This window comes from Lacerta agilis, chromosome 1 (genome assembly GCF_009819535.1).
Source record: "Lacerta agilis isolate rLacAgi1 chromosome 1, rLacAgi1.pri, whole genome shotgun sequence".
Lineage (NCBI taxonomy): Eukaryota > Metazoa > Chordata > Lepidosauria > Squamata > Lacertidae > Lacerta > Lacerta agilis.
Genome location: NC_046312.1, coordinates 133,400,608 through 133,422,973, shown reverse-complemented (window position 1 = coordinate 133,422,973; position 22,366 = coordinate 133,400,608). Strand labels below are relative to the sequence as shown.

Genomic DNA, 22,366 nt, shown 5'->3' with positions numbered 1-22,366 from the left:
GACTTGGAGTGGGTAAAACAGGGAAAGAAGGAAAAATCATTTTCTCCCTTAATTTTTCTGTTCCCCGCCCTGAGCCTTCACATCTGTAGGCAAGTGGCAGCAACATGCGGCATTGGGATGACAGGACTTAACAGGCCTGCCAGATGCCACTTCCTTCAAGTACAGCAGGTGGTCAGTGAATGCACTTCCCTGATTCTGCAGAACTAGGAACAAACTGCCTGTACTTGTAAAGATGGGGAGGTGACCCAAGAATAATATGCAGATCAGATGTGGATCACTTCAGAATCATTAGTCTTACTAAATTCCATGATGCTGTGATCTGAGGACTATTAATTTCTTCCTTATTTTTTCAGATAATAGCTGTCTGGAAGCAATTGCATCATTGTATTTTGTAGTTAGTAGCCACTAACTAGAATCCAGTTTTTTTGTTTCTATACTTTCTTATCAGGAGTTTTCTATTTAAAACCGTCTCCACCCCCATCAATCAGCCCGGACACTGAGATCCAGCGCCGAGGGCCTTCTGTCGGTTCCCTCACTGCGAGAAGCAAAACTACAGGGAACCAGGCAGAGGGCCTTCTCGGTAGTGGCGCCCGCCCTGTGGAACGCCCTCCCATCAGAAGTCAAGGGAATAAACAACTACCTGACATTCAGAAAACACCTGAAGGCAGCCCTGTTTAGGGAAGTTTTTAAACTGTGATATTATAAATGTATTTTAATGTTTGGTGGAAGCCGCCCAGAGTGGCTGGGGTACAAATAAATAATAATAATAATAATAATAATAATAATAATATAATAATAATATAACATTTTTTTCCTCTTCAGCGCACACTTTCATGTTAAATACTGTCATGTGTTGATGGGTTAAAAATATTAGAAGTTTCCAGGTCAGAGGCAAAGAAGATGCCAGATGTACTGAAATAGCCAGATGATTAAGAACTAAACTAGTATTAAGGTCATGGTCTGAATTAAATAGGGGAGAGATTAATGCTTGCAATAATTCAACTGTATGCCAGATGGTGGCCTTAGTAATTTTAGTGATGGCACAAAAATATTTTGTTAGCATTTACAACTTTTTATTTAGGTATTTTGGCCACCATTTACAAGATGATCTGAGACAGAAAACATCTATGGGCTATAACATGCTTTGTGTAAATTAAAACACACACACACACTATTTAAGGCTTATTCACATTAATTTAAGCTTGGATGCATTTATACACATGCAAAGCTCTTAGGGGAGAGTCATTTGAAAAAAAGTTAAGTTTGAAAGATTCACAGTTGCAATTGACTGTTGTATTCATTTTTTATATTAATTTTATTAAAATATTGCCTTTTGGAAATACAGTTGTACCTCAGCTCCCAAACATCGGGATCAAATGTTTTGGCTCCCGAATGATTGAAAACTGGGAGTGTTCCAGTTTTCGAACATTTTTTCAGAAGTTGAACGTCCGATGCAGGTTCTGATTGGCTGCAGGAAGCTGCAGCCAGTGAGAAGCTGCACTTTGGAAGTCGAATGTTTCAGAAGTTGAATGGACTTCCGGAACAGATTCTGTTCAACTTCCGAAGTACAACTGTAGAAGATTTTCCAGCTCACATCACTGGTCGGGAGGCAGATTGCTAAGGTTTCCAAGCCCACACAAGGTTAAACCAGTTCAGAAGCCAGTGTCTAGAAGGTTGAGGTAACTGATGCGCAAACTTCTTAACTTCTCTTGGTAATCTTCTGTGCTTCTTGAATGGATGTTGGGAGTCTTGAAGGGTATCTCAGTATATATATATATTAAAAACCTTAGTGTAAAGCACTTAAGACACTTCTCTGTTGAAGATCTATGCTTCAACATATAGATCTTTTGCATAATTCAACCTTGTTCTTGATGCTTTGAACATGGGTCCTTGGGCTCCTTTGGGAGGAGGGGCAGGAAATAGTAGTGTTAGTAGTAGTAGTAGTTATATACAGTGGTACCTCGGTTTACAAACTTAATTTGTTCTGGAGGTCCGTTCTTAAACCGAGGCGCGCTTTCCCTAATGAGGCCTGCCACAGCCGGTGCCCTTCCACCATTCAGATTCCGTTCTTAGACTGAGGTAAAGTTTGCTAACCAGAACACTACTTCCAGTTTTGCGGAGTTCGTATACCGAATAGTTCGTAAACAGGGCTGTTCTTAAACCAAGGTACCACTGTACTTGGTAATACTTTTCAACCCAAATCTTCCTAACCACATGCCTTTACTTTACAAAAAGAACCACAAAAAAATCAAAATGGAACAGATGCTGCCCCCATTGGGTGCCAAATTAGCTGCACATAGAATTGTTTTTAAAAAGAAGGAAAAAAAGTTATGAAACAGAAGTGTACGTTCTTAATGTATGTGAAATATGGAAATGTGGAAACAAGACAGACATTTCTAATTAACTGAATAGCCATGCACTTACTATTTTAAGGAAGCAAATTGTGTCTTAAAAACCATGATTTGTTAAAAAATTTTTTTTAAAAAATTGGGTGTTACTTGAAAGGAATAGTTTTATGTGTCTAGAGACCTATATCTATTTAATGCATGTTAGGGCAAAATAATGTTAATGTGCCATGCTGGCCATTAAGTTGTTGCTAATTTTGGCATTTCCTTCCTTATTTTAAAATAAGGAAACATGTTCCTGTATGAGGTACCTCAGTAGATATCACCTATGATTCATTCTGGTATAAGTAATTGGTGCAAAATGGCAACGGAGAGTAGTAGTTGTTGTTTAGTCATTTAGTCATGTCCAACTCGTCCATCTTGGGTGGCCCTGCATGGCATAGCTCATAGCTTCTCTGAGTTATTCAAGGCCCTTCACCACGACAAGGCAGTGATCCACGAAGGAGAACGGAGAGTAGTACTTAAACACCAGACATATTTTGGACTTCTATTGCTATTCCAGAAGAACTGCAAAAAATTAGAATAAAGATGTCTAGGTAGAATAAGCTTGAGAATTTGTATTAGCTACAACTTGATGCATCTGTTTGTGAAAGTGTATTGATTTTGCCACTGTATGGTTAATGGCACATCCAGTTCTAAGCGTGTATATGTTCATTATTGGCCTAGAGGATAAGCAGGCTAATAAAATTAGGAGGGTACAGTAGTCACTCTTGCTGATTACAGGCTGGATACGGCAGTTACTACCATGTAGTGCTGCTGTCTACCTCCTCATTCATGTCAACTTGGCATGTCTTTACCGAAAGGGAAAGGTATTGCTTTAGCTGCAGTGATGCACATTACTATATTTTGCCTGCATAGTATTAATAAATGGCAAAGCCTTAGATGCATAAACTTTAGCTGTTAAGATTCCAAATTAAAGGGCAAAGTATACATGACTATCACCATAAGCTTACAGTTAAGTGTGCTTAGCACAGAAAATGGCATGCATCACAGAGCCATCTGTTTTTCAGAAATGAGCTGTCACTGAAAAGAGCTATGAAATGGAAGGGTTTTCTTATTAAAATATAACTTGATGGGAACCAAAGATTATTTGCATGGGTAGAAGTGCCTTTTTCTTGTACAATTTGCCCATCCAATTCTGCTGACTCCCCCTTTCTGCCACTCAAGCCTAATCTCTTCAGGGAAAGTCCCCCAAATCTCAAAAACAGTTTTGAAAGGTACAGGAGGCTGCAGTGGGGATGGGGTGGGTGGATGGGAGGGAAATCCCCATTATGCAGCAGAGCCCTTCTCTCACTTTCCTGGGCCCAAGCAATAGATAATAACATGAAAATAAGTCAAGTCACCTATAACAATTATTTAGTACTGATGTATGGTTAAAATGCTTTATTTAAAAATGTTCAATTTTACAGATGCCTTTGTAAATAGCCAGGAGTGGACACTAAGTCGATCTGTGCCAGAACTTAAAGTGGTGAGTAACATTTCAGTGCGCTACTTATAGTTCATTTCTTAAGTTCTTTGGTTTAATGCATGTTGACACTGCAGATGAAAGATTTGTTTCTTTCACTCATTTAGTTTAACTCCTACTCTGAATGGCTCTGTACCATGTCAGGTTCTAAAGCTTTCAAATCTAACCCAGGAGAAAAATAAAGGTGTTTATGTTTGGGTTGACTACGTGGCACTGATACCAGGAACTTTCCTGGTATCAATGTCAAGCTCACCAGCCTGTTGTTTCTTGGGTCTTATCCCCCCCTTTTGAAGATGGTGTAGCACTCAAAAAGCTGGAAGAGGCTTAAGCAAAGCCTCAGACTTGTGGCCTTTTCTCTTCCTTGTGGCCAGGTGAAAGATCTTGCTGGTCTTTGCTTTCTCTTTAAAATAATATTTGCTTTTTGTGTTGCGAAAGCTAGAGGTTGTGGGTTATTACAAACTATGGTCAATTTCATTTCAAATCATTGGTTATGAAGCTGGCCTTTTTAAAATGAGAATGATTGATAAACACATTCTGGTCATACAGCACAATAAGCAGTAAATGTGAAACTACAGTGGTGCCCCGCTAGACGAATGCCTCGCAAGACGAAAAACTCGCTAGACGAAGGCATTCGTCTAGCGGAAGGCTGCCTCGCAAGACAAAATTTTTTTGTCTTTTTTTTGTCTAGCGAAAGCGCGGCTGTCATTGCCGCTTCGCTAGACGAAAAACCTGCTAGACGAAAATTTTCGCAGAACGAATTATTTTTGTCTAGTGGGTCACCACTGTAAATACTGGCAAAGTTGTCCTCTCTGATGTGCAGGAGAAGGGAGGGGGAAGTTCACATGCCTGAGGCTTTGCTCTGGCTTGTTCTAGTTCATGCATGTAGTGCTAAGCCATGGTTTAGCGCAGCATTAAAACATGTTTGAATAAGAATGTTTTTCCTATTTTCTGAAGTATTCTATTTAGTGTAATATACTGTTGTACCTTGGAAGTCAAACAGAATCCATTCTGGAAGTTCTTCGACTTCCAAAATGTTCAGAAACCAAAGCACGGCTTCTGATTGGCTGCAGGAAGCTCCTGCTGCCAATCGGAAGCCATGGAAGCCCCGCCTGATGTTTGGCTTCCAAAATCCACCTCAACCTGGTATTTTTGTTTGGGTTTACGGCGTTCGAGAGCCAAAATGTTCGAGAACTAAGCTGTTTGAAAACCAACCAAGGTACGACTATAATTCTTTTGGTATGTTAGTTGGGATGAGTCGAGGCTCCTTTCAGGTTGAAGTACTATAAGTTTCTTATTCCTTATGTGTGGCCTAAGGGGGCAGAACAAGGTAAAGCATATTGTCTTCAAACAGTCTGCTTATTTCTCTAATTATTGTTTCTACTTTGGTATTATTTGTTTTTAAATTTTAATTATAATATGGTTATTTTTGCCATCTGTTTTTGTGTACACATACTGGATATAACTGCATTTTTACTCTTTTTAGTGGCTCAACTGCAGTTGGGTTTTGATTGCTTCAGTTAATCTTAGTACTAATTGAAGGGTTTGTTCTATGTTCCAGAAGTAACTGTTTGAGGAAGCTGCTGAGCCACACCCTGAGCAATTATGTACAGTATAAGAATAGAAAAAGGAGCTAATTATAAGTACCATTGCAGCGTCTGTAAACTGTAGTACCGGTAATTATACCTAGTAGCCTATTAATGGAAATGAAACTATAGTCATTCTATCTTGTACAACCACCGTTTTGCAGCAGTGTTTAATTTAAATAGTTAATAGTTTAATTTAAATAGCTAAATTAAAACAAGCCAACTTCAAACTGTTTTTGAAACTGGCTTGTTTCAGCTAACGCTGGATAATGTTAACCACAGTTATGGATCCAAGCATAAACAAATGCAGAAGCTAGAACTTCTAAACCATGACTTAACATGACATCCAAGTGCAGTGAGAATGATAGTTTCTTCAGTGCAGAATATTGCATTACAAAAATAGGAAAATGGGAATAAGATGCTCTATCAGTGGCGTAGGAAGGGCGGGGCATAGGGGGCGCTCCGTTCCGGGTTCCAGGGGAGGGGGGTGACACTCCCCGGCCCCTCCCCTGCTTCCCAGCACCCTGTCCGTTGCTCCCGCAGGGAGCCGGTGAGCGAGCGGTGGGTTGTGGGGCTGCCTGACCCACCGCTCGCTCGCCGGCTCGGATCCACTACGCATGCCTGGAATTCCGGGCATGCGCAGTGCATCCGATGCATCGTGGTTTTATTGCTTTGTTTTGGTTCTTGTTTTGCTTATGTATTTTGTACTTGTATTTTTAAATTTTTAATCTTGTATTTTTTATGTTGTGAACCGCCCTGAGATCTACATATGGATGGAGGGTGGTTGTAGCAGACTCACCCCGGTAACTGCACCCAATTGCATATAGCAGACCCACTGCACAGTACGCCAGTTAAAAAATTTGTACAATTATCACAGGCTAACTTGTGGAGGTCTTGTGAGAGGGAAACTTTGATTCAGAGAGTCTCAGGCAGGAGATGATAAACAAGTTTTATTTTAAAAAATGGGGTTGGTGAAACAAAGTTGGGTCAGGAGGTGTGTTCTTTCAGGTAGAAGTTAAGTTATTACTTAAACTAAATAAAAATGTCACAGGCTTAAACACAGGATATGGACAGCTTTTCCTTAAACTTCATTTACTCAGTAATCAGTTGTTACATTTCAGTTTATGTTACTTCTCTCTTTTGCTTAGTTATGGCAGGTTAATGCTTTTAAAACAGCACAGGTTCCTTCACCATTTATTCCTTTGGTTCATGAGCAAGGACCACTTTCCATCAGTTACCTGCTCTCTTAGCAATCCCACTCCTGAGGTATTCCAATTAGCATAACAGACCCAGGGGATCCCCTCACCCCTCCTGGCCCAGGGAGTCCACTTTCCCACAGCTTCTGCCTCTCCTGGGTCACCCTCAGCTCTCCCGGTAACTCCCGTCTGTCTATCTTCCCCAGACTTTCACCCTGTTCTTATCTATGTTGTGAGGCTCCTTCCTCATGCTATAGATAGTCTCCTGACAGCAGATGCTCAATTTAAATCAGAACTAATTCTCCCTCAGACAAACCCGTCCTAATCCTTTTCTCCCATCTCAAATCCAGCCTTGATCCAACTCTTCCCCCTCAGAAACGGCTCTTTTTATTTTCCCTCCCAAAATGCTGGCTCCGCCCCCTTCTGGCTGGCTGTTTGGTAGCCAATCAGAGAGGGGCTCCATCCCTTTGGTGGAATTCCAAGCCACTGCATCACCAGACACTGGTCGGGCTCAGCTGTCCGTCACAGTGGTATACAAATTAAATAAGTGAATAAATACAATACTCTCTCAAGTCATGCCTGTCCAAATCTTATTTTAGTGAGGAAATCCCAGTCATTGAAATACTTGTGTTTTCCAAATCCTGTTATGGCCAGAACTCCTCACCACTGTGAGGCTTTTCCTTTCTCAAGTATTGTGGTATCCAGGAAGCCTGCAGGACATTGTGAGGCCATGGTAAAAGGTAAAGGCAAAGGACCCCTAGAGGATTAAGTCCAGTCAAAGGCGACTATGGGGTGTGGCGCTTATCTTGTCTTCAGGCCAAGGGAGCTGGCATTTGTCCACAGACAGGTTTCTGGGTCGTGTGGAAACCGGATCATGAATAAACCGCTTCTGGCGCAACAGGACACCATGAATGAGTGCTAGAGTGCATGGAAGCCTGCCCAGGGATGGGTAGCACTGTGGTCTAAACCACTGAGCCTCTTGGGCTTGCCGATCGGAAGGTTGATGGTTCAAATCCACACAACAGGGTGAGCTCCCGTTGCTCTGTCCCAGCTCCTGCCAACCTAGCAGTTCAAAAGCACACCAGTGTGAGTAGATAAATAGGTACTGCTGCGGCAGGAAGGTAAACGACATGAGACCATGACTGCCTCTGTTTGTCTTCTTCCCACCTATGGGGAGGTGCATGTTCCTCCTGGCCCCTGCAATCTTCCTGGCCCCACAGACTATTGCTATGAGGTCAGGTGAGATGTGTTTCTGAGGAGTCCCCCAAAGGCTCAGAAGGTCCCATCTAATTCTGAATTGAGATAAGTGGTTTTCCCTATTAGTGCATAGAGGACATTTACTGCTTTAATTCAATAGCCAACATACGTTTAGCTTGGTACCTTTTCCCTTGCCTGATTATGTTTCTTGCTTCTGATGTTATTTGAAAGGAGGGTGTTGGCTTGAGTATCAAAATTCAGTATTGATTTAGCATTAAAAGTAATTCATTTCCATTTGCAAATTTGTCCAGTGAGATCTCCACTTGTAATAATTTAAAGTTAAAGTTAAAAAAAAAAAACTTTCACCTTTTATCTCCACAGGGAATTGTGGGCAACTTAGCTAGTGGTAAATCTGCCCTGGTACATCGATATCTGACTGGGACGTATGTCCAGGAGGAATCACCAGAAGGTACAATGACTGATAGACCATTGGAAGCATGTTTTATTAAACCTTTATGCTGTCTGTTAGCAACAGTTTTTGTGTGATATTAGCATACAAGGGTATTGTGTTATATGTGTTAAGGGTATAGGGAGGTATATAAATTCAATGAATGAATGAATGAATGAATGAAATTGGAATTTTGCATACTTGCCTCCGCATACTCTTAAAAGGAGCAAGCTGGTAATAGCTAGCTTACCTTGTTTCACAAAGTGTACCCAGCTGCAATAAGTCTAAATGCTAGCAGAATGCTTCCCATCCCCATCACAACTACTCTGGTTTTAGTTGTGAATTCTTCATGTGGGCAATATTCTTAATCTGATTTCATAATTTGCCTCTTAAACTAATTGTGAGGACATCAGTACAAACTCACATTTTAGTCCTTCGCCTTACTGAATAGGTTGAGAATATATTTGCATGTCACTTGTTCACTTTATTGTTCCACTCAATTTTTAGAAACAGCTATAAAAATAAAAGGTTGTTAAAACTCTGATTATGGCTAATTAGTTCATTTCAGTTGAACAAATTGGGTTTAGGTTTGAAATTGTATGAATAATAGTGGCATCTAATTAAGGTAACACTCACTAAAATTAATATCCTATTTTTATTCTCCTTATGAACTTTAAAATGCAACTGAGACACTGAATTTCTGGTTCCTTCTTTTCCTTACTGGCTGTTCCATTCTTTGCAGATATGGATGCAGGTAACTATATGTCCTCTTCATAGCAGCACTTGTTTTGAAGAGAGGAAGCAAAGCTTTTGTACGAGTTTCCCCTTGTTTTGTGTGCCATTTTGTTTCCCTTTGATTTTAAGTTTCAAATGCATCCCACTGTCACTTGCTGTAGATGTCTTAGTAATAGTCATACATAGAGTCATGTGTCTGTAACAACATCTGTTTGAAATTAACATTTTCCAAGGTGCTCTTAACTTCTGTATGCTAACAATAGTTACAAAGGGAACCCACAAAAAGCATTTGATTTTTGACTCAGAGCCTTCTACCCCCAAAATCGCCCAAATCTTGCTGCAGTAGCCTTCGACATCCTATATTAATAGGACAGGGCAGGAGAACAGTTAAGTCCATGCTACATTCATTGTTGATTCACTGACTTCACAAGTCAAGGCCAAAGTATGGGAGAGTGCTACTCCAGTGTTTACAGTTCTTTTCTGCCTGAGATGCCTCAGTGTGGTTTTGCATCCATAGAGCAAGTAGTAGCGCTGTATAAGAAGTCACAAGAAGAACGCTTGTGCCTGCCCTCAGTTAAGCTGCATAGCAGATCTGAGCTGGTGGTAGTATGGGGCTTTTTAGAGACTCTTAAAGGCAGTGCCGCCCCCGCCCCCCATTTTAATTGAAAGAGAGCTTTGCCTGTTTAAATATAGATAACTGCAGAGTAATTATTCAGTGTCAATACTGAGATTCTTATCTGGATAATTGTTCCAAGGTCAGACCAGTATATGTGTCACTTGCTGTGCTCTTTTGCTTTCTTAAATGAAAGTTCCAGAAATATTTGCTCAGAAGCCACTAAGTGAGGGAAACATATTGCATATGAGTTAGATGTAGACCCCTCAACCCCTCCCCCCAATTCATGATCTGTGATTAACTTTTGGGAAATGGGGGTACAGGAGAATTGCTGAGTAAAGCATGTTTACACTTGCTGGCTGCAGTACTGTGTGGCACTGCAGTCCTGGATAAAGCTGCTGCAAGTGTTCCATGTACCAAAGTTCCCCCTTGTAACAGGTACTCCCCTCATAATTTTTTTAAATCATGTACTAAGGGACATGGTTATGGCATGTAGCACCATAGGTAGAGCTTGCTGGTAAAAGTGTGCATGTCATGGGGTATAGTCCTTCCCACTGCTAGCAGAAAATATGAATGCATAATATGGAGCAAAGTAGGTGGAGTTACAGAATAAACCAGCCATGTTGCAGCTTTTCTGCTATCCCTTTTGAACAAATGCCTTCATCCCCACCAGATAGGTTGTTCCTTAGTTGCGTTATGTGTTTGCTTTTGTACTGGTCTTAAAGCAGGGCAGAAATTGAGGTGGGAATCTGTAGTTATTAGCTATCATGTCACTCTTATTTCTACTCCTTTTCCCACAACTAGTTAGTTGATAGTTTTTCAATTTCTTTAGGAGAATTTGAAATGCTGTTAGGATTCTCCCTGATCTGCCCTCACTTTTTAACCTTAAAAGGATAAAAAATAAAAATAGTTGGGTCATGAAGACAATACATGGGTTAAGAACTTACGGTAATTCGTTCTGGAGGTCTGTTCTTAACTTGCAACTGTTCTTAACCTGAGGTACCACTTTAGCTAATGGGGCCTCCCGCCGCCGCCGCCATGTGATTTCTAGTCTCATCCTGAAGCAAAGTTCTTAACCCGAGGTACTATTTCTGGGTTAGCGGAGTCTATAACCTGAAGCATCTAACCTGAAGCATCTGTAACCCGAGGTACCACTGTATATAAAAAGGAAGTCTCTTTTGTAAGCCTATTGTATGTATCTCAGGGCTTATCTAATGTCTCTTAACATAGATAGACTTGTCAAACAATATATGTCTGTTTGACAAGTCAAAAAGATTACTCTCTTCCGTATTGGCTATGGGAGTTATATTCCAACCCATTGGGAGGGTACCTGGTTGCTGAATTTCCCTTAGCTCCTATCATACATCTACAGATACAGTGGTACCTCGGGTTACAGACGCTTCAGGTTACAGACTCCGCTAACCCAGAAATAGTACCTCAGGTTAAGAACTTTGCTTCAGGATGAGAACAGAAATTGTGTGGCGGCAGCACGGCGGCAGTTGGAGGCCCCATTAGCTAAAATGGTACCTCAGGTTAAGAACAGTTTCAGGTTAAGAACAGACCTCTAGAACGAATTAAGTTCTTAACCCGAGGTACCACTGTATTTGTTGCCAACACTTCATAATGTGATAATGCCTTGCACATCATTTTTCAAATATGGAGGTAATCTCTGTGTATGAAAAATGAAGGTGCCTAAATGTAATTGTGTTAGCTTTCAGATCCCTATAAAGCTTTTTTATGATGTCTCCAATGCATTGTAGAAATGAGAATGATTGTAGTAGTTGAGTAGAATTGAAAGTATGTATTTACATATATCTAATATCTGTAGTTTGGTCATACCTTTGCTACGAACAACCAGGTAAGGCACAAATCAGGGCCAGCGGCAGGGGAGCAAGGAAAATGGCACTCCCCATACAAAGATTAAGCTAGATAAGGCCAGCTCGTAGACTCAGTTCTAAGATGGGGGTGTTACAGACTGGTATCTGCCTGTTTAATCTGATCATTCTAACACTGAGTAGCAATTTTAAGAATGCAGGAATTGTATATAGGGGCTACCACAGGACCAGTAAAGTATTTAAAGAAATAATTAGTATTGTACCCAGGAGCATACTCCACCAACCATGTTCCTGGGAACAATGCTGTCATGATGCCACATCATTCCCATTGAACCATTCTGTGATACACTCTGGGCAGCTCCCAACAGAATATTAAAAATGTGATAAAACATCAAACATTAAAAACTTCCCTAAACAGGACTGCCTTCAAAAAGTCAGATAGTTGTTTATTCCTTGACATCTGATGGAAGGGAGTTCCACAGGGCGGGCACCACTACCAAGAAGGCCCTCTGCCTGGTTCCCTGTAACTTTGCTTCTCGCAGTGAGGGAACCGCCAGAAGGCCCTTGGAGCTGGACTTCAGTTCCCGGGCAGAATGATGGGGGTGGAGACGCTCCTTCAGGTATACTGGGCCGTGGCCGTTTAGGGCTTCGAAGGTCAGCACCAACACTTTGAATTGTGCTCGGAAACTTACTGGGAGCTCTATTGCCAGTTCATTTTTTCATTAGAGAAAAGAAAGAGGAAACCTTCTTAATAGCTATTCTCATAATGATAGGCTTACCACCCTTCCCAACAAACGGATAGATTTCACTGCCATCCCAAATGGTCAGACAACTTAGGCCCAGTGCTAATTACTACTACATCCTTTAAAAACCCTATGATTCCCAAGATGGATTATAGAAGAAATCTTTTTTAAAATTATGAAAGAAAACCTAAAAGTTGTAAAATACTTTAAATAAGCAGCATAAAATCCTCAGCCAGGCGCAGAGGAAGGGGGGGGTGCGGTAGGGGTGGTCCACACCGGGTGTCACCACTGGGGTGTGTGTGACAAAATGCCAGTTTTAACAAGCATCCTCATTTATAATGCAATATAGGAGTCCAATGTGGAAATTACCAGAATATGAATAACTGAATCTAATCTATCTCTCCAGATAGCACTGCAACCTTGTGAAAGTTGCTCTGTTGCATGGAGACTATCCACAGGTATGCAGTACACCCCCAGGAGAATCCCCTAGACTGTGAAGCTTTAGGGTAGGAGTGGGGAACCTGTGACCTTCCAGATGTTGTTGGAATATAATTCCCATCTTCCCTGACCATTGACTATGCTTGTTGGGTCTGATGGTAGTTGGAGTCCAATAACATTTGGAGGGCCGCAGGTTCCCTATCCCTAGGTTTATTGGCTATCATCCAGTCGGTTAAAAATAATCCCAAGCACTAATTCAGTACTTCTACTGTCTCACCTGTGTAGTAGTCCCCCAGTACTATCTTCTGGAATCTTCCACCCAAGCCAAAACTGAACAGCCACAATATCATATTCCCCCTCTCCTCCGTAGAAAGCCTGCCACGAGGGAAGATATGGTCAGTGGTATTGAAATTTTCCAAGATGTCTTAGAAAATAAACAGGGCTGCATACTCCTCTTTCTCTTATGATAATCCTGTTCTACTCCATTGCTAATGGTACATGGGGTGCCTCAAGTTTTCATTGAATGCCCCATGCTGCTATTATTATTATTATTATTATTATTATTAATTTATTTATACCCTGCCCATCTGGCTGGGTTTCCCCGGCCACTTCCAACAGAATATTAAAATGCAATAATCTATTAAATATTAAAAGCTTCCCTAAACAGGGCTGCCTTCAGATGTCTTCTAAAAGTCTGGTAGTTGTTTTTTATCTTTGACATCTGGTGGGAGGGCATTCCACAGGGTGGGTGCCACTACCGAGAAGGCCCTCTGCCTGGTTCCCTGTAACTTGACATCAGCATGAAGTGATCTGGGCTAAAGTGTCACCATGGTTTGGATGATAGTTTGCCCTACCTTCCTCTCCGTCTGGTAGTTCCAGGAGGAGTGTTGAACTTCTAAACTGACGTCTAGAGGCTTTTCTGGGTTGGATGATACTAAGGAAACTGAAGTTTAATTAGGTAAAATACAGGTATGTTCAATTTTCACATGTTCTAGTCCTTCCCCTGCACTCCAGTCTTCAGAGAGTAGCTGGAAGTGGGGCGGCAGAAAAAGGTCCACCTTTCCTTTGACGCTGCAGTTTTAATCTGAAATCTTAGGCCCAGAGCTCAGAAACTAGTTGTGCTAATGAAATTCTCTGTCACAAAAAGCGCCTAGAACAATGGGAGTTTTGAACACTAATCAGGCTCACAGCTTGGTATGTTTCTGGACTCTTCTCTAACTGGATAAGTTCATGTGGTTGCAGTGCCCAGAGCTGTATTCAACCAACTTCAGTAGTACACCAGCTGTGACCCTACCTGGAGATGTTGGACCTCGCCATGGTTACTCACACACTGGACATCAGCAAAGAGCTCTGCCCAGGGCTTCCTTTGAAGATGCCTTGGAAGCTACCACTGCCACACTCTGCAGCTCCTGGCTTTTGTCTGGAGCAAGGTGATCAGATCAGATCTCACACTAATATTTTGCCACTTATATCGGTTGCCAGTGTGTTTCTGGGCTCAATTCAAAGTTCTGGTGATAACTTTTAAATCCCTGAACAATATTGGACCAAGTTACTTTAGGGACCACTTGCACCTATTTCAGCCTACCCGTATCCTAGTATCTATATCAGAGGCCTGTTGAGATGATCACTGGTAAAAACTTTTGAGCACAAGGAACAGCACCCTTCTGAGGTGGCCGCCATTTATGGAATTTAATTGCAATCAAATTCTTTCACTTACTTTTTTTAAAAAAGCCCATAAGACATAGTTGTTTTAGAGTGGCCTTTGGGGATTAAATGTGATGTTGGCAGTTGGATTAGAATGGTTGAGGCACATATCTAATGCTAGTTTTAACCTATGTTAGTCTGTGCCCTGTTTTGCATATCATGGTAAGCTAAACTATGCTTACTGGATTGCATGAACATTCTGGCTTCCAGAGTTGAACTCACACCTGATCTCCTCCTCCCTGGTCCTTTTAGCTCAGATTATGGCAGCTAAGCCAATGTTTGGTTTAGCATGTTGGCTGAACCCAGGATTGTGGTTACACTCTCCTCTTTAACCACAGTTGATAGCCAATAACAAATCATGACAACAGATTGTCGTTCATGAGGAGAGAGCTCAACTACAATACTAGTGGTAAGCTTAGCTGCAGTGCAACATCAAGCTGAGCTGAAAGGTCCAAGGAGGAACAAAGTGGGTGTGACCTCCCCAGAAACCAGCATGTTTGTACTAAGTCATGGATTGGCTTAGTGTTGCAAATGCTTTATTGCAATCTGATTTAATAGTCAAAACAAAATAATAAATAAAATAATTCATTTCAGTAGCACCTTAGAGACCAACTAAGTTTGTTATTGGTATGAGCTTCCGTGTGCGTGCACACTTCTTCAGATACACATGCACACTTCAGAAGTGTGAAATGAATGTGTGGAGTGCCGTGGGGCGCAATCCTTTCCCCGATGTGTTTCAACATCTTTATGTGCCCCCTTGCCCAGATCGTCCAGAGATTTGGGCTGGGTTGTCACCAATATGCTGATGACACTCAGCTCTATCTGCTGATGGACAGCCATCTTGACTCTGCTCCGGACACACTGACCAGATGCTTGAAGACTGTGGCTGGATGGCTTCGTGGGAGCCGACTGAAATTAATCCTTCGAAGACAGAGGTCCTCTGGCTGGGTCGGGACGACATGGGGTTGGGGGACCAACTCCCTTCTCTTGCGGGACTCAATTAGTGCCAGTGTCTTCCGTTAAGAGTTTGGGTGTAATCTTTGATGCCTCCCTTTCCATGGTGGCGCAGGTTGCAGCAGCAGTCAAGCCGACATTTTTTCATCATCACTGTATCAAGCAGTTGGTCCCTTACCTTTCCTGCCCCGACCTGGCCACAGTGCTCCATGCAGCGGTCACCTCCAGGCTTCGCTCTATGCGGGGCTGCCCTTGAAACTGTCCCAGAAACTCCAGCGGGTGCACAATGCTGCAGCGAGGCTCCTCATGAGGTACTTACCATGGTAGCATATTCACCTGGTGGTTTACCAGCTGCACTGGCTCCTGCTGGAGTACTGGGTCAGGTTTAAGGTGCTGGTTTTGACCTTTAAAGCCCTATGCGGCCTAGGACCCTCGTACTTACGGAACCACCTCTCCTGGTATGTCCCACAGAGGACCCTAAGGTCCATGAATAATAATAGCTTAAGGGTCCCGGGCCCTAAAGAAGCCAGATTATCCTCCACTAGGGCCAGGGCTTTTTCAGTGATGGCTCCGACCTGGTGTAATACTCTGTCCCACGAGTCTAGGGCCCTGCAGGACTTGATCTCTTTCCACAGGGCCTGTAAGACAGAGCTATTCCGCCTGGCCTTCTATTTGAATTAGCCTGATCCTCCATTTCCTTTTCCCTTCCATTTTCCTATGAAGAAACCCTTCTGGGACCCCACATTTAAACTCTTCCCTGGTCACTTGGCTGGCCCAAGGGTTGGTTTAGCATGCCATTCCAACCTGGTCTCATGGTTTTAAACTCCTTAACCACCAGCTTTAGGCAAAGTTTTGTACTTGTTTAAGGAGTACTCATGGTTAAGGAGCAGAGAGCTTAGTCATGAGCCCAGGTTTGGCTGACCCCAAGCCAAATGTTTACTTAGCTGCTGCACTGCAGAGAGCTGAAAGGACTGGAGAAGAGCAAAGCAACTGTGATGTTGTTCCTGGGAGCATATATGTTCACACTAAGTCATGGATTGGATGGGAACATAACTGGTATGTGATACTGCTGCAGTAATGATTTTCTACTTAATAAATAAGTATGTTTAAGGAAATACACAAAATTTGTTGTTGTTTAGTCGTTTAGTTGTGTCCGACTCTTCGTGACCCATGGACCAGAGCACACCAGGCACTCCTGTCTTCCACTACCTCCTGCAGTTTGGTCAACCTCAAGTTAGTAGCTTTGAGAACAATGTCCAGCCATCTCGTCCTCTGTCGTCCCCTTCTCCTTGTGCCCACAATCTTTCCCAACATCAGGGTCTTTTCCAGGGAATCTTCTCTTCTCATGAGGTGGCCAGAGTATTGGAGCCTCAGCTTCGGGATCTGTCCTTCCATTGAGCACATTTCCTTAAGAATGGATAGGTTTGATCTTCTTGCAGTCCATGGGACTCTCAAGAGTCTCCTCCAGCACTATAATTCAAAAGCATCAATTCTTCGGCGATCAGTCTTCTTTATGGTCCAGCTCTCACTTCCATACATCACTACTGGGAAAACCATAGCTTTAACTATATGGACCTTTGTTGGCAAGGTGATGTCTCTGCTTTTTAAGATGCTGTCTAGGTTTGTCATTGCTTTTCTCCCAAGAAGCGGGTGTCTTCTAATTTTGTGACTGCTTTCACCATTTGCAGTGATACTTACAAAAGCTAAAAACAAAGCAGAGAGCATGAGCCCAAGAAAGTGAAATCTCTCACTGCCTCCATTTCTTCCCCTTCTATTTGCCAGGAGGTGATGGGACCAGTGGCCATGATCTTAGTTTTTTGATGTTGAGCTTCAGACCATATTTTGTGCTCTCCTCTTTCGCCCTCATTAAAAGGTTCTTTAATTCCTCCTCACTTTCTGCCATCAAGGTCACAACCTTATATCTGAGATTGTTGATATTTCTTCTGGCAGTCTTAATTCTGGTTGGGATTCATCCAGTCCAGGCTTTTGCATGATGAGTTCTGCATACAAATTAAATAAGCAGAGAGACAATATACAGCCTTGTCATACTCCTTTCCCAATTTTGAACCAATCAGTTATTTCATATCCAGTTCTAACCGTAGCTTCTTGTCCCATGGAAAAGTGATTTAAATGCTATGAAACTAAGGATACAATCCTATAAACACTTAGCTGGCAGTATGTGTCACTAAGGTTCATGATAGTTACTTCTGAGTTGTCAGTTACCCTCTTCATCCCTGGTCAACATAGCCCAAACTATGTATTTACAGACTAATTCCCTATTCCTTCAACATATGAAGGTCACATGGGTTTTCAGTGTATAACAAGTGCCTTCACTTTCTGAGGCATTGTTTAAATCCATACTGAGACTTTCAGCAGGCCAAATTGGGTAATCCCTTCTTAGTCTATTACACTAGAAAACCTGAACATATTTTCGCATTATCTTAACTCTGTCATGTGAGAGAAAGCAGGGTGCTTAAAATATTATTTGATTTCAGAGGAGTTACCACTGGATGTTTAAACTTGAGGTACAGCTGTGTGTGTGGTTCCCCTGCCCCCCTTTTGTTCATGTGCTAAATTCTCTCCTTTCAAAATAAATTTCTTGTGCAGATTAAAAATTCATACTTATTTTCTAACTGGAACCTACAACAGATACTGTTATAGTAAATTTTCTTTTTTCGGCTAACACATGTAGTAGTAGTATAGTTTTTTCCTGTAATGGTGAGATATCATTTTCAAAATGTATGTTTTGCTTTGTAGAACTAGGCTTCTCTTGATGAAAACTAAAAGCTCAAGCAACCGAATGCAGATGTATGAAGAGAGTGCTCACATAGCTAGTTTGTTCATATTTTAGAAATTTAGTTATTACTCATTTTTTTTGAAACCAGAGAACCGAACTGAATGCCTCAGTTATTTTGAATGGGGTAGAATTTTTTATTCAGACTGAACTATAAATGCACAGTGGAACATGTCTTTCTTTGTTATCTTCTGTGTAGCATTCAGTAAAATAGCTGTAATGCCACAATATGTTTCAGACAAGTAGTAGTTTTCCTCAAGAAAAGCCTTTATTATTCTGTGTTTGTAACTAGTTGTTTTGTGTGACAGGTGGGAGATTCAAGAAGGAGATAGTAGTTGATGGACAGAGTTACCTGCTGCTGATTAGAGATGAAGGTGGTCCTCCTGAGGCACAGGTGAGCACATTGTTTAAGGGATATTAATAGAACGAAAAATTGGTGACAAATGCCACACCGTTATGCCAGAGTGTAAACTGATGGAATCAGTGCTTGCTCAGTGCTGTCAAAATGAAAAAAAGTTCTTTCATAAGCTATACCAGAACCAGCCCTCACAGCCTGTTTCCCACTAAACAGCCCCTGAATTTGCCAGTAGGAGCATAACCTCCAGTAGCAGAACCAGTCTAGTGATACTATAGGTTTGGATACGTTCAACCTTCTGCTCTGCAGATTAATGATCTGAAGAGCTGATATTATATGATTTTCTTACCCATCACAATGCTCCCCCTGGGCCTGTTTATGCTGTGCTTCTGCACCCTCTTTTTGTTGTTCAACTCTTTTCAAGTGGATTTTCAGGTGTGCACTGACACAAACATGTCATAATAGCATACACGTTAAATACCCAATAAACACAAGAGATGAGTATGAGTCATGTCCCATATTTTGGTATTGACCCTATTTAAGGAGCTTAAGATATCATAGAATTGTACAGTTTCCTGTAATGCAGGAATTTATGACAGATGGCCACCCTACCTCTGCTTTAAAACATCCACCACCTCCAAAGGGAGACCGTTCCACTGATGAACAGCTCTTCCTGTCAGAAAGTTCTTTCTGGTGTTCAGTCAGAATCTACTTCCTTGTAGCTTGAATCCATTGGTTTGAGTCCTACCCTCTAGAGCATGAGAAAACAAGCTTGCTCCATCTTCCATGTGATAGCCATTTAGATATTTGAATTTGGCTATAATATCTCCTCTCAGTCTCTTTTCCAGGCTAAACATACCCAACTCCCTCATCGGTTCCTCATGAGACTTGGTTTCCAGACCCTTGATCATCTTGGTCGCCCTCCTTTGCATACATTCCAGTTTGTCAATATTGTGCCCAGAATTGGACACAGTATTCCAGGTGTGCCCTGACAGAGGCAGAATAGAGTGGCACAGTTACTTCACTTGAACAGAACGCCATACTTCTGTTGATGCAGCCTAGAATAGCATTAGCTTCCCCCCTCCCCACTGCATCACACTGTTGTCTCATGTTCAGCTTGTGGTCTACAACCCCTAAATCCTTTTCACATGTATTACTGGTAGGCTAGGTGTCCCCCATTTTATATTTGTGCAGTTGGTTTTTTCTGCCTAAGTGTAGAACCTTACATTTGTCCCTATAGAATTTCATTTTGTTAGTTTTGGCTCAGTTCTTCAATCTGTTAAAGTAATCTTGAACCCTGATTCTGCCTTCTGTGACATTGGCCTCCGCTCCCAGTTTGGTGTAATCTGCAAATTTGATGAGCATCCCCTCCACTCCTTCATCCAAGTTGTTTATAAAGCTGTTGAACAACAATGGGCCCAGGAAGGAACCACTTGTCACTTTTCTCCAGGATGAGGAAGAACTGTTAGTGAGCACTATTTGAGTTAGTCAGTCAAACAGCTACAAATCCACCTAACAGCTATCCAATCCACAGTTTACCAGCTTCTCCACAATAAGATCACGGGGGACTTCGTCAAACGCCATACTTAAATCAAGATACACTGCATCCACAGCCTTCCTCTGATCTACCAAGCTCTAAATCTCAGACAATATGTGAAAGTTCATAATAGGGCCATTGTTTTAGCTGTTTTAACTGTTCATAATTTGTGTGGGATTTTGTAGCTATTTGTTTTTGTTGAGGAAAGAGAGATGTGTCTTGAGGAAAGGAGCTATGCAGCCTGTGAGGGGATTACAGTGGTTTGGGGCACATCGCACAGGCAGTCAGTGACTGCCTTGTGCCAGCCCTTCCTCCAATCTTGCTGCCTAGCAGTCTCCCTAGTTGAGCTGAGAGAACTGGTTTCAGAGGTGGTGTTGAGAATTCCCAGACTGCTGATTCAGGGGGACTTCAACTGATGCCTTTGTTATATATCTTTAAGTGCCGGGCAAAATCATTCCTCTTCTCTCAGGCCTTTGACTGATTAAACAACCTATGGCCTTTCAAACTGTGTGTGTGGGAGTGGTCATTGTTTTTGTTTGTTGTTAATGTATTTTTTTTTTTTGTATTTATATTTTAAACTGCCATGTCATCTTCAGATAAAGGGTGGCTAAAAAATAAATAACAAGGACCTACAAATAAGGACAAAAAGCAGTATTGTAATTCCGTACCAAAATATATTTTACACTTGTAAAATGCCAGACACATATGTCAAGAAATAGGATGTGAAAAAATGCAGTTTGTAACAGAATGGCATTTTAATACACAAAAATTGAGATTCTACATAACAGTACACATTAAACATCCAGTTTACTGGATATTGACTATAATTATTCACTGCACTGCAGAAATATACAAAAAGTAACTAGTTATACTGTGGCGGATACCAGCCTTGACAAAGCATGGATGTCACGATCGAATTGTGCATATCTGTTGTTGCTTCAGTAAAAAACCCAAAGCAAAACACTTTTGTGGGAACATTGAGAAGTTTCCTTGTAAGCAAGGTGCTTTTTTGATTAGGAAATGTAATTAACCAAGAGTAGTTCTTTATACGAGCAGGGTATTTATGTATGGTTTGAGTTGTGTTAAAGATTGTAGAATGCATGCACCCTCAGCACATCATCTGATAACACAGTCTACAGTCCTGCTGGCTTCAGGGGTCAATAGGACTGAAACCTGCCTCCTCACCCATGAGCTGAGGTCACCCTATGATGCTAATTGATAAACAGTTTGGCATAGGTTGGGGAAAATCCCCCATCCCTGTCCTAAATCCTTGATATCTGAAATCACCCCCTGCATACCAGTATTTGCTATCACACTCCTAATAACAGAATGGTGTACATTCAAAAATGTCACTTGAATTATTTGACATGAGTCCAAATACATAGGGGGTTGGTAGCATCTGGTGTATTACCTAGTCCAGCATATGCTAGGGTCTTTTTTTTAATATTCTGAACTGATCCTGTGGAAGAGTGCAGTGGGCTGTTGCAGCACCATGGAGAGCTCCTACTAAGCTGTGCCTACTGATTTAAAATAATTGGTTACATGTCTACTCGGGTGGCGCTGTGGGTTAAACCACAGAGCCTAGGGCTTAGCAGTTCGAAAGCACATCGAAGTGCAAGTAGATAAATAGGGACCGCTCCGGCGGGAAGGTAAACGGCGTTTCCGTGCGCTTCTCTGGTTCACCAGAAGCGGGCTTAGTCATGCCGGCCACATGACCTGGAAGCTGTACACCGGCTCCCTCAGCCAGTAACGTAAGATGAGCGCCGCAACCCCAGAGTTGGACATGACTGGACCTAATGGTCAGGGGCCCCTTTACCTTTACCTACTCCTGAAGAAGCTACCCTGGACCTTGGGATTTATAGCAGCTATTGCCCAGTCACAAATACAAGCTTTTTGGGTAAGTTGGTGGAGAGAGTAGTGGTACAACAGTCGCAGGAGATCCACTGGACTGACAGGCTAGCATAGCTCATTGAGTCTGGTGGAAAGCACCTGGGAGTGCCCCGGTTTCAGATCTTAGGAGCCTTGGTTTTTTGAGATCGGGTTAAGTGATTCCCCTGATCACTAGTATTGGTCAGAGCTAGGACTGGATCTGGCTGCTAGCAATAATTTGAAAGACAGTGGGTTAAAGTTGATGGAAACTAGCTGTTGTTTATTCTTCCTTACCTTTCCCCCTTCAGTAACACCTTCCTATCAACAGTGGTTGCTCTCAGATAAGCCAGTGAAATTATATTACAGGGTTAACAGGGATTTGATCAAAAGATCTGGCATAATTCCTAACTTTATCATGGTAGATAAATTTCCTCCTCTGGATTTGATGTAACTGCTAACCATTTATTTGTGATCTGTATGCATTATTCTATATCT

At 41.9% G+C, this 22,366-nt stretch overlaps 1 protein-coding gene across 1 annotated transcript in view; it reads left to right on the top strand.

Annotated features, from left to right (window-relative positions):
• AGAP1 (ArfGAP with GTPase domain, ankyrin repeat and PH domain 1) overlaps positions 1 to 22,366 on the top strand; it is a 372,692-nt gene that overhangs the window by 32,309 nt on the left and 318,017 nt on the right. The window contains 3 exon segments of the mRNA XM_033172415.1: positions 3,815 to 3,873; positions 8,228 to 8,315; positions 18,419 to 18,504. Coding sequence (XP_033028306.1) covers positions 3,815 to 3,873; positions 8,228 to 8,315; positions 18,419 to 18,504 — 233 coding nt within the window.